The sequence below is a fragment of the Bombina bombina genome, chromosome 7, assembly GCF_027579735.1.
Source record: "Bombina bombina isolate aBomBom1 chromosome 7, aBomBom1.pri, whole genome shotgun sequence".
NCBI lineage: Eukaryota > Metazoa > Chordata > Amphibia > Anura > Bombinatoridae > Bombina > Bombina bombina.
In genome coordinates, this window is record NC_069505.1 from 183,233,535 (window position 1) to 183,247,497 (window position 13,963).

At 38.8% G+C, this 13,963-nt stretch overlaps 1 protein-coding gene across 1 annotated transcript in view; it reads right to left on the reverse strand.

The window, feature by feature from the left end:
• Positions 1-336: 336 nt before the first annotated feature.
• The window catches only part of BEST1 (bestrophin 1), a 107,813-nt gene continuing 94,186 nt past the window's right edge, over positions 337-13,963 (reverse strand). The window contains exon 9 of the mRNA XM_053720462.1: positions 337-1,574. Coding sequence (XP_053576437.1) covers positions 656-1,574 — 919 coding nt within the window. The 3' untranslated portion in view covers positions 337-655. The remainder of the gene's footprint in view (positions 1,575-13,963) is intronic.

Sequence of the window (13,963 nt, forward strand, 5' to 3'; positions counted from 1 at the left end):
GCACTTCCTGTTAATGCTCATTAGCTAATAAGCACTTCTTGCTAATGCTCATTGGCTGATAGGCACTTCATGCTAATGCTCACTGGCTTATAAGCACTTCCTGCTAATACTCATTTGCTGGTTGGAACCTTATACTAATGCTTATTAGTTGATAGGTGCTTCCGTTCCTGCTAATACTCATTTGCTGGTAGGTACTTTTTACTCATGCTCATTGGCTGATTGTCATAATGAGCATTAGCAGGATGTACTTACAGTATGAGTGAACATTGGAAAAAAATTAGGTTTAATTCTGTAAAATTACAAACATGCAGAACAACAACAAATCACATAAAAGTCTTTAATAAAATATAGATTTATTTTTTAGAAAGTAAATATCATGTTTGCTATATGTTAAATCTAAAAAATATTTATAAAGTGGTTTATCCATCACTGCATAGTTGGATAGTTTTTGGCATGATGGAATTATGTTATCTTTCTGGTGTTGCCTTTTCTCATTGGGTCTCCATAAACTTGTCCCCATTTGCTTGTCTTCAGCATGCATGCAGTGTAACTAGTAGCTGTTTGAGCTATAGCCTAAATATTAGTTGCACAACTACATCTGAGTTAGTGTTAGTTGTCTATTTCTCTACAAATTACAGACTGAATTATTTGCTTCTCAGACGCTCTTCCCCTCTGGAGTTTCTGGGGTTTCACCAGCCTCCATAATCACTTCCATCAGCTCTGTGAACTCTCCATCTGTCAGGCTTATACCAGAGTCCTTTTGGGATGAGCATTGGTCTACACTCTGCTCTATATTGCCACCGTCACTGCTTCCATCCACCTGACCCTGCGAAGAAGGGGAAACTCGGCATGCCCTCTGCAGAACTGGGGAAGTTATGGGAGAAAAAGAAAATATAGGGCGAGGTGTCCTGTTTCCTGGGGTGTGCAGGGCATCAGGGGATGACTGCACCAAATTCCCTTGGAGTAATGTAGAGAGACGCTGTGCTCTAACTCCTCTTCTGGGTAACTGCACACTGCTCGGTACCTCAGAGGGGTATTCTGGTTGTATGTTGGGTATGCTCTCCATATTCTCCTCTGTTACCTCTTCATGTAGCTCCATACTCTCTGGGGGCCAAACAAAGCAGTTTTTTGAGCTAGGTGAAAGGCTGGAGGACTCATCTGTAGTCTCACCCACTGGAGCCTTCTTTCTGGGCCAGTGTGATGGAAAAAGTGTGGAATTGCCATGAACAGGGAACCGAGATGCGATGGTGGAAACCCCACTGAGTGGAGTTTGGGGAGCACTATAAAATCCTGGTCTCTCGTAGAAAGGGCTAGTCATGAAGACATTCAGGTCACGCATGGCCTCTCCATTTCTGTAGTTACCAATGTCTTTGTGTGTGCAGGGGGGAAGACCAGGCGGAACCCCACTCCTCCGTCTCATCAACAGACTGAGGCGGGAATTGGAACGGGGAGGGCTTGGTGAGTGGACACCAAGCAAACGTCCAAATGGTCCAAGAAGTGGGGTGGAGTGATTGGCCTCTTCATTTTCATTTATCTGCTCCAATGCTGGAAACTCCAAGTCCTCTTTCTGTAGACTGTAAAAGATGAAGGGAGAACTGTAAAATCGCTCACTGTATTAAGCACCTAAACTTGAAAAACCCTATATATCATTGTGACATATGCTGCTTTTTATGTACTGGCTAAATCTGCTGTATGGAACACAGGGCTTAACAAATACTGGGAGCGTAGTCTCATAACATTTTCCTTCTGGTTCCTGTTTTTTATGCCTACACTTGTATTGCTACATATAAATTTGTCAAACCCCAATTAAACACCTTCATTATTAAGTCATAGATAAACATTTTTTTTCCCACATATAATTTGTTATAACACATGACAGTTGCATCAAGATCCAGTTCCACCTTTTATATGCAGAGGCAGTAGAAAGCTACACTCTTTTTTTATTTTATTTGAAGTAATATTTGTTTTGATTTTTGATTTGTCTAGTGAGATACTATCTAAGCTATGCTAGCATTACGTGTCGGTTCTTTGTAATTAATGGCCCAAGTGGTCACTGGTACTATTTGATTTATTAAATCAAAATAGTACCAGTACTAATTTAATAAGCCACTGAGAGGAAATGAAGACATATTAAAGGGACAGTAAAGACCAAAAGTGTTGTTGTTTAAAAATCCTAGGTTTATCTTTCAACTAAGAATACCAAGAGAACAAAGCAAAATTGGTAATAAAAGTAAATTGGAAAGTTTTTTAAAATTACATTCCCTATTTAAACCAAGAATTATTTTTTTTTACTTGACTGTCCCTTTAAATAAATTGTCCGATGACTATTATCATAGATATGAGTCCATACATGTGAAATGACTTCAAATAAAATATATATATTATATAGTCATAATTAAGTCAAATATATATATATATATATATATATATATATATATATATATATATATATATATATATATATATATATAATGATATTGGTTCCAACAGTATTCTAAGTGCAGGTACGTATGGAATATGGAAACATGACTCTTTCTTAAGCACATATATATATATATATATATATATATACATACCCCCCAACTGTCCCGATTTTCGCGGGACAGTCCCGATTTTAGGGGTCTGTCCCGCTGTCCCGATTTGCTAGCCATCTGTCCCGATTTGTCCCAGGCATTTAAAAAAAAAAAAAAAAATTTTTTTTTTTTTTTTTTTTTAAATTCTGTTGGGCCCATACTCAGAAGCAGCTGGCTTTGCTCTCACAGGGTTAGCTACCTGTTAGATTCCCTGTGGAAAAGGAATGGTGTGTGGGTTAAGCAGGAGTAAGGAGGCTATATACACTCTGACCATGGGTAATGGTGACCTCTCTAACCTACCTCTGGTAGTGATGATGTCTAACCCCTGGTGATAATACTAGCATGCCTTCAGTTTTATACAATGAGCAGTGCTAATACCAGGGTAACGAACAGTGGCAGCCGCAGACTGCCAGCTAATGTGCTTGCCAACCCCAGGACCCCATACAATGAATTACAGATACCCATATATGATGTAGTGTGTGTGTCTATCTGTATCCATAACTGTGTGTGTGTATCTGTATGTATAAGTTTATGCTATGTAGTGTGTGTGTATCTGCATGTGTAAGTGTATGCTATGTAGTGTGTGTGTGTATCTGCATGTATAAGTGTATATGCAGTGTGTGTGTATCTGTATGTATAAGTTTATGCTATGTAGTGTGTGTGTGTGTGTGTATCTGCATGTATAAGTGTATGCTATGTAGTGTGTGTGTGTGTATCTGCATGTATAAGTGTATGCTATGTAGTGTGTGTGTGTCTGCATGTATAAGTGTATACTATGTAGTGTCTGCGTATCTACATGTATAAGTGTATGCTGCATGTATAAGTGTATGCTATGTAATGTGTGTGTGTGTGTGTGTGTCTGCCTGTATAAGTGTATGCTATGTAGTGCGTATCTGCATGTGTAAGTGTATGCTATGTAGTGTGTGCGTATCTGCATGTGTAAGTGTATGCTATGTAGTGTGTGTGTGTATCTGCATGTATAAGTGTATGCTATGTAGTGTGTGCGTATCTGCATGTGTAAGTGTATGCTATGTAGTGTGTGTGTGTGTGTATCTGCATGTATAAGTGTATACTATGTAGTGTGCTACTGTGCATTTTTGCTGACTTTAAAGGCCAGAATTTAGAATATTAATGGGGAATGCAGAGAGCAGTTTTAAAGAATTTATTATTAAATGTCCAATTAGGATAAAAATATTTAGCAATGTCTTTGCAAAGGATAATTAAAGTGAAGGTAAAGTTGGGGCAGTAAAAACTGATATTCAGAATCCCTTTGCAGTATTAAATACAGTCGCTAACTTTTTTTTCCCCATAAATTTATTTTTTACATGATTTATATACCTATATGTTTTCTCTCGTTGCCCTGCGATTCTCCTCCCATTGCTAATTTCCGGATTTCTTAGGCAGTGACGTATAGAGCGGTCCCACCCGCTCTATACGTGTTTACTAGGCTCGTGCACATCGAGCATCTAACAACGGCGCATGGGCATACTAACTTCAGTCTCACATTTGCGCATGCGTTAGTCCCGGTCATAGGAAAGATGATATATTAAACAATAAATGAGATTGATTATATTTATATACATTATATTTGAATATTGGTTTGTACAAGAATGCTTATATTTGCGATCCTATATGCTTTGAAAACTATGACTGGCAAATGATTGGGGTAATGCGCATGCGCTAACCGTGGACGCGCTCGCTTTGCTGGTATAAACTACTAAAACTTAGGCATGCGCAGAAGTAACCATCCCATTATTACGTCAATTGACGGCCGCCTAACGGCCAAAAAATCAATTGGATGTTTAAACAACGTGACCGTTGTTTAGAAAAAAAAAAAAAAATATCGGGCTGATTATAGGATAGCGGATTCAATTACAAATTTGTCAAATATAGAAGGTAATATTGAAGTTTAGAAATATTGATGAATGAACATCATATTTATTTGGGTTCATATATTGATTGATGTATTGCATAGTAGTTTGGTTTACCTTCACTTTAAATACATAGCTCACATAGCCATACCAGTGGTTTGAGCTTGTGTTTGATTTGCTGCCTAAGTGTATTCAAATTTTATTTATATCACTTTGGTCTTATGATTTTTAAGCCCCGCCCACCACATTTAAATTTTTTTGCGGGGGGGGGGGGGGTCCCTCTTTTGAATTTTGAAATGTTGGGAGGTATGATATATATATATATATATATAGATAGATATCCAAAATTCCAGATCTTACCCACAAGTGGAAAACTGCCTGGGTGCAACTTTAAACAACAAATAGCAGCCAAAAGGAAGTGCACTCTCAGGTCTTTCACAGCAAAAGTTACTTTATTGATGTAACGTTTTCGGAGGACTTGCCCCCTTCATCAGCATAGTAAATTAAACACAAAACACAAAATAAATAGTGTCATACTTACAATTAACATTCAAAACCATGCCCCTTTCCCTTGGCGCCAAACTGCCGATGTTGGAACGCATACTGCGTTCCACCGGCGATAAGAACCGGAAGTGGTGCGCAACATCACTTCCGGTAGACAATTATTACTAACAATATTGACAATATTGAATACAATAAATCGTGTAAAGTGAATCAAAAATTTCAAAGCGTGTCCACTGGGTGTTTCATAATAACAACATGTACAAGTGCAGATACTGTAATCTGAAAAACCAAGCATGTGCAGCAAATAAGTGTTATTGCACAACGGGAATTTTTGATTCACTTTACACGATTTATTGTATTCAATATTGTCAATATTGTTAGTAATAATTGTCTACCGGAAGTGATGTTGCGCACCACTTCCGGTTCTTATCGCCGGTGGAACGCAGTATGCGTTCCAACATCGGCAGTTTGGCGCCAAGGGAAAGGGGCATGGTTTTGAATGTTAATTGTAAGTATGACACTATTTATTTTGTGTTTTGTGTTTAATTTACTATGCTGATGAAGGGGGCAAGTCCTCCGAAAACGTTACATCAATAAATTAACTTTTGCTGTGAAAGACCTGAGAGTGCACTTCCTTTTGGCTGATATATATATATTATAGATTTAATATTATGCCCGGGTCTAATATTTAAATGTATAAGAATACATACTAAATTAATATACTCATGCTTAGTCTTAACATACTCAGTTAAATAAGATAGCCCACATCATATGACCAAATAGTTTATTAAGGCTAGGAAATTATGAGTGCATTAAATAGATATTTTATAAATATATATATAACTATATATACATCCCTGTCATTGAGAAACAGAATATTTTAAAAATGTAAATGTCTCATTCCCATTCCTGTTGTTGTCCCCCGATGGGCGAAAACCAGTACTACAGCCAAAAGGTTTGGCTGTTAGGAGAGCTACATTTCCCAGTAACCTATGAGAGGTGAGCTCCTTCTCAAAGGGCGTATCCAGATTATATGGAAAGGTTAGAGAATGAAGGAGTGGTCTATCACTGATATAGGCTTTCACACAATGCAAGAGGAGACAGACTCACTTTAGTAAAACAAAGATACACACCGTTTAGGGCCTATTGTCTCTGAATCCTGGCTGGAAAACTTTCTTTGGGCAAGAGAGATACCTTGTGACCTGTACCCTTGCAAAATAAGTGATACCTTAACGTATGACCACAAGAAATATCTGGAATATTGAACTCTCAAATTGGTTTAATGGTACTGTATTAAAGGGACAGTCTACACCAGAATTTGTATTGTTTAAAAAGATAGATAATCCCTTTATTACCCATTACCCAGTTTTGCATAACCAACACTGTTATATTAATATACTTTGTACCTCTGTGATTACCTTGTATCTAAGCCTCTGCAAACTGCCCACTTATTTCAGTTCTGTTGACAGACATCCATTTTAGCCAATCAGAGCTGGTTCCCTGGAACTCTACGTGCATGAGCACAGTGTTATCTATATGACACACATGAACTAACACCCTCTAGTGGTGAAAAACTGTCAAAATGCCCTGAGAGAAGAGGTGGCCTTCAAGGGCTTAGAAATTAGCATATGAACCTCCTAGGTTTAGCTTTCAACTAAGAATACCAAAAGAACAAAGCAAAATTGGTGATAAAAGTAAATTGGAAAATTGTTTTAAATTACATTCACTATCTGAATCATGAACGTTTATTTTGCACTAGACTGTCCGTTTAAGCGGTTTAATGTTTTTATATTTTTAATGTTTTAAAGCAAAGATATTCTTGATAGCCATAATAGTTTAATTGAAGCTGTATTTAAAGGTGTGATTTATAGTTATACAGTAATCTGAATTTTAGAGACCTGTGTATTCTATAAATAATCATATCTAGCATTAAGCAACTTAATGTTGGGAGGAAAGGTTTTGTATTTATAAATTCATTTTTATCTGCTTGGAAATTGCATTTACAATTGTGGCTATATTAGATTTATTTGATATATATTGAATTGATGATTGTATAACAATCTCTGGTTGATTATTTGAAGTATCATAGGACTATTTTAGTCTAAAATAGTTTTATTATATTTTTCTAGAAGTTCTTTTTGATTTATTTAGATTTGGTAAGATTTTTGTTGAAATATTTGGTTATATTGTTAACTAAGCATTGTTAAGTTAGTAGTCCATATTTTGGCATTGGACAAAGAGTTGCTGGTTAAATACAAATTGTTCTTGTAAAATTCATGTGAGATATTTGTTAAGTGATTCATTTTGAGTTAAGGTTAATTTATAGAAATGTTGTGTCCATACATAGGATAATAAACTATATCTATTGAATAGTATTTAATCTAAATATTTCTATAGCCTGCTTTATATTTTAATATTGTATTGATAAATTGATAGATATAACGGGTCATAGGTGATTTTCAGCTACTACATAAATATAATCAATGTGTATATAAAGATTAACTGATCAGAATTTACGAATATTTTATATTGAGATTAAATATTAATTTTTAATAATAATAATATTGTTATCAAATGTATAGATATCTCAATAATGATATGTTGGGTACACTACAGAGATTGTAGATATCGCTGACAATAATTTTATACTGCTATTAATTATTAATGTTCATAATTACAATACTTAACACGTTGGTGGCAACTGCTGCTGATAAATACACCAAAATTACTGGAGGATACTCCTGAGACATATCAACACTATTAAGCCTTAATCCGCCCACCCACATCGCCAACACTAAATAAACCTATTAACCCCTAAACCGCCGACACCCACATTGCCAACACTACAATAAACCTATTAACCCCTAATCCGCCGCCCCACATCGCTAATACCTAAATAAAACTATTAACCCCTAAATCGCCAACCCTGCATCACAAATACTAAACTAAACATATTAACCCCTAATCCGCCGCCCCCACATCGCTAATACCTAAATAAAACTATTAACCCCTAATCCTCCAACCCCGCATCACAAATACTAAACTAAACATATTAACACCTTATCTGCTGCCCCGCATTACAAATACTAAACCTATTAACCCCTAAACCGCCAAACACCCACATAAAAAATACTAAACTAAACATATTAACCCTTAAACCGCCAAACATGTGGGTGTTTGGCGGTTTAGGGGTTAATATGTTTAGTTTAGTATTTGCGATGTGGGTGTTCGGCAGTTTAGGGGTTAACAGGTTTAGTTTAGTATTTGCGATGCGGGGGGCGGTGGATTAGGGGTTATTAGTTTTATTTAGGTGTTAGAGATGCGGGGTGTGGCGGATTAGGAGTCAATAGGTTTATTGTAGTGTTGGTAATGTGGGGGGGCGGCAGTTTTTAATAGGTTTATTTAGGTGTTAGCGATGTGGGTGGGTGGCGGATTAGGGGTTAATAGGTTTATTTAATGTTGGGTGGTGGCGGATTAGGGGTTAATATCTTTAAAGTTGGCAATGTCGGGGGGCGGCAGATTAGGTGTATTTAGACTAGGGGTTTATGTTAGTGTGTTAAATTTAAACAAAACTTTTTTGTCTCCATAGACATCAATGGGGATTGCATTATAGCGATCGCCATTCCACAATTGCAGGTGTTCATTTTTTTCCTAACACTTTTTCGCCATTGATGTCTATGGGGGAACATGTGCACGAGCACATCAAGTCAGGACTTGGCTTTTGTGTGGTATGGAGCTTAACGCACCATACCGCCCAACACAAGAAGTTTTTTTGTAACTTGTAATGGCAGCGCTATGGAAAGTGCGGTACTGCTAAATTTTTAGGCTTATTTAAACACCGGGTTTTGCGCACAACTTGTAATCTAGGTGACTGTGAGCAAAGTGTTTATTTGCTTAGAACGTTATGATTCATTGCTTGGCAAAATGTAACATCTAGAGTCACACATACTCTGCAATGGTTTTCCTACAGTGTACACCGTTACCAGCTATCTGGATTTAATGTCTTAATGTCAGTAACATAAAGCATTTAACAAGAAGCAGACCAGAAAAGAGCATAACTTTATTATGTACAAGAAGAGATTGATACAAAAATAAAGCAACAGTTCATGCAGGCAAAGGACAGCAAGAGGTAGAGGTGACAAGTCAAGTATATGCAAGCTGGGCTGGATAACAGGTCAGTGGTTGTGTAGAAGACGTCTAGGGTAGAGTAGAGGCAGGTTGACTTAGCATTACATGTAGTCAGGTCTTTCCAGTAGTAAGGTATGGGCATATAATGGCTAGTGATCAGTTACAGGCCGATATAGTCAGGTACAGTCAATAGTTAAGTATGGGCATATAATGGCTAGTGATTAGGTACAGGCAATATAGTATTAGGTGTAGTCAGGTACAGTCAATAGTTGGGTATGGGCATGTAATGGCTAGTGATTAGGTACAGGCCGATATAGCATTAGGTGTAGTCAGGTATGAACATATAATGACTAGTCATGGGGTACAGGCTGACATAGCATTAGATGTAACCAGGTCAAGCCAGTAGTCTGATATGGGCATGTAATGACTAGTGATCAGGTACAGACTGACATAGTATTAGATTTAGTCAGGTACAGCCAGTGGTCAGGTATGAACATGTAATTATTAGTCATGAGGTACAGGCTGACATAGCATTAGATGTAACCAGGTCTAGCCAGTAGTCAGGTATGGGCAAGTAATGACTAGTGATCAGATACAGGCTGACATGTAATGACTAGTCATGAGGTACAAGCTGACCTAGCATGTAATCAGGTCTAGCTAGCGGTCAGGTATGGGAATGCAAAGACTAGTGATCAGATACAGGCTGACATAGCATTAGATGTAGACAGGTCTAGCCAGTGGTCAAGTATGGGCATGTAATAGCTAGTGATCAGGTACAGGCCAACACATGCATTAGATGTAGTCAGGAATAGCCAGTAGTATGGTATGGGCATGTAATGGCTAGTGATCAGGTACAGGCTGATATATCATTAGGTGTAGTTAGGTACAGAAAATAGTCGGTAATGGGCATGTAATGGCTAGTGATCAGGTACAGGCTGACATAGCATTATATGTAGTCAGGTACAGCCAGTAGTCAGGTATGAACATGTAATGACTAGTCATGAGGTACAGGCTGACATAGCATTAGAAGCTACCAGGTCTAGCCAGTTGTCAGGTATGGGCATGTAATGACTAGTCATGAGGTACAGACTGACATAGCATTAGATGTAACCCGGTCTAGCTAGTAGTCAGGTATGGGCATGTAATGACTAGTGATCAGATACAGGCTGACATAGCATTAGATGCAATAAGGTCTAACCAGTGGTCAGGTATGGGCATGTAATACAGGTTGACATGTAATGACTAGTCATGAGGTACAAGCTGACCTAGCATTAGATGTAGTCAGGTCTAGCCAGTGGTCAGGTATGGGCATGTAATGACTAGTGATCAACTACAGGCTGACATAACATTAGATGTTTTAGAAACAAAAGTAGTGAGTGCAGCACCTTTTAGAAAAAACTCTAGTCATGAGGTACAGGCTGACATATCATTAGATATAACCAGGTCTAGCCAGTGGTCAATTATGGGCATGTAATGACTAGTCATGAGATACAGGCTGACATATCATTAGATGTAGTAAGGTCTAGCCAGTAGTCAGGTATTGGCATGTAATGGCTAGTGATCAGATAAAGGCTGACATAGCATTAGATGTAACCAGGTCTAGTCAGTAGTCAGGTATGGGCATTTAATGGCTAGTGATCAGGTAAAGGCTGGCATAGCATTAGATCTAACCAGGTCTAGCCAGTGGTCAGGCATGGGCATGTAATGACTAGTCATGAGGTACAGGCTGACATAGCATTAGATGTACAAATGTGCAGAGAAAGACCAGCACCTCCCAAAGTCCACGTAGGTATGCACACTGAAAAAATAAGGGTGCAAAGCCTCAAGGACCCCCTCACATGAATCTGAATATCAAGGTGCAAAAAAGAACAAGGAGGCAGCACATCCAAAAAGGAAACCTTTAATGTAGAGAGCAACGTTTCGGGGCTATTGCCCCTTTCTCAAGATAACACATACTGACAAGATACACACCTATATACACACAATAAAAACAAGAGGTTCAAGCAGGAGACAGGGGGCAGAAACAATTTAAATACATCACATCAGATACTTAATAGAATAGACATTAACTCTATAAATGCCAACCCTTTCCCACATGACAAAAACCTCATTAAAAACATAAAAGCAGATCAATATGCCTATCTCCATAAGACTGATATGGGGGCCAATTACTATATATACATTATCCTAAAGGTAAAGACCAGCTAACCTGTTCTAAATGGCATAACTCATTATTTGATATTTTAAAGGGAAACTGTATTGGATAAAATGCATTAAATTAAAGAGAGTAAGTCAAATTCCCTATTTAAAACCTTTGGGTAAAGAGTGTTGAGACGCCAAATCCATTTGGCTTCTTTGAGAAGCAACTCCCTCATTCTGTTACCTCCCCTAGTTTTTTTTCTGAACACTATCTATGGCCATGAATTTCAACTGACTAGCTTGGTGTCCTTTTTCAAGAAAGTGAGCTAGAACAGGGAGGTGGACACATTTATCATTCCTGATGGTAGATTTGTGCTGGCATATGCGGTCCTTTATTTTTTGGGTTGTTTCACCTACGTATAGCAGGCCACACAGACACTTAAGCGCATATACCACGTAAGTGGAGTTGCACATAAAGTGTCCTTGAATGTGATACCTCTTCACAGTATAAGGATGTGAAATAATGCCTCCCTTCATAACACTATTGCATTGGGCACAACCCAGGCATGGGAAAGTACTATGTCTGGGGGTGCCAAAAAAAGGTACTTTTAGAGTCAGGTGGATTAGAAAGACTGGCATGGACCAATCTCCTGCCAATAGTGTTCCCTTTGCGATAGACTGCTCTTGGGATATGTTTGAAATCTGTAATTTCAGGGCAAACTTCTTTCATACAGGCTAATTTTCTAAATGATACCAAAAGTTTTATTGCTCATAGTGTTAAAAGTAGTGACAACATTAATTCTGGCCTCATTACTAGCATTAAATGTAGTCAGGTACAGCCAGTGGTCAGGTATGGGAATATAATGGCTAGTGATCAGGTACAGGCTGACATAGCATTAGGTGTAGTCAGGTCTAACCAGTGGTCAGGCATGCGTATGTAATGGCTAGTGATAATGTACAGGCCCCCACATATCATTAGATATAACCAGGTCTAGCCAGTGGTAAGGTATGGGCATGTAATGACTTATGAAGTACAAGCTGAGCAAAAAGAGGCTGCTTCTTGGGTGGTAACTAGCCATAGAACAAGCTATTATGCTATTGTTCGTTTCCAGGTTGAGCGCTTCTCTCTTTTTATTTATGCAAATTATGACATTTTGGGAAGTCTCCCTAAGTGTGATGCGGGAATCCAGACGTGGACCCGTTGCTCAGTGTGCCTAGAGGGATATGGTTGCACCTCACTGATGAGGCCCACAATAGGCCGAAATGTACGTCTGGGGTTTTGCTGTTTCTCTCGTTCAGAGAAGGATTGCCTGGTATTTTGGGGCTGGACTGTACTGTGAAGTCAGGATCAGACTGATATGCTTCAGGAAAGTTTTTCTCTGTGAAAGGCACATGTTGAGCAAAAAGAGGCTGCTTCTTGGGTGGTAACTAGCCATAGAACAAGCTATTATGCTATTGTTCGTTTCCAGGTTGAGCGCTTCTCTCTTTTTATTTATGCAAATTATGACATTTTGGGAAGTCTCCCTAAGTGTGATGCGGGAATCCAGACGTGGACCCGTTGCTCAGTGTGCCTATAGGGATATGGCTGCACCTCACTGACGAGGCCCACAATAGGCCGAAACGTACGTCTGGGGTTTTGCTGTTTCTCTCGTTCAGAGAAGGATTGCCTGGTATTTTGGGGCTGGACTGTACTGTGAAGTCAGGATCAGACTGATATGCTTCAGGAAAGTTTTTCTCTGTGAAAGGCACATGTTGAGCAAAAAGAGGCTGCTTCTTGGGTGGTAACTAGCCATAGAACAAGCTATTATGCTATTGTTCATTTCCAGGTTGAGCGCTTCTCTCTTTTTATTTATGCAAATTATGACATTTTGGGAAGTCTCCCTAAGTGTGATGCGGGAATCCAGACGTGGACCCGTTGCTCAGTGTGCCTATAGGGATATGGCTGCACCTCACTGACGAGGCCCACAATAGGCCGAAACGTACGTCTGGGGTTTTGCTGTTTCTCTCGTTCAGAGAAGGATTGCCTGGTATTTCGGGGATGGACTGTACTGTGAAGTCAGGATCAAACTGATATGCTTCAGGAAAGTTTTTCTCTGTGAAAGGCACATGTTGAGCAAAAAGAGGCTGCTTCTTGGGTGGTAACTAGCCATAGAACAAGCTATTATGCTATTGTTTGTTTCCAGGTTGAGCGCTTCTCTCTTTTTTTTATATCATTAGATGTAGTAAGGTCTAGCCAGTAGTCAGGTATAGGCATGTAATGGCTAGTGATCAGGTACAGGATGGCATAGCATTAGATGAAACTAAGGTTAGCCTAAGGTCTAGCCAGTAGTCAGGTATAGGCATGTAATGATTAGTTATGAGGCACAGGCTGACATAGCATTAGATGTAGTCAAGTACAGCCAGTGGTCAGGAATGGGCATGTAATGGCTAGTAATTATGTACAGGCTGTCATAGCATTAGATGTAACCAGGTCTAGCCAGTGGTCAGGTATGGGAAAGTAATGGCTAGTGATCAGGTACAGGAAAGCATAGCATTCGACATAGCCAGGTTTAGTCAGTGGCTCCACATATATGTTACTTGTCATTGGCTCACTGTATGTGTTCAAGTAGCTCCCAGTAGTGCATTGCTGTTCCTTCAGCAAAGGATACTAAGAGTATGAAGTTTGATAATAGACGTAAATTGGAAATTGTTTAAACTGCGTGCTCTATCTGAATTGTAAAAGTCTCATTTTATTGTTCCTTACCAGAT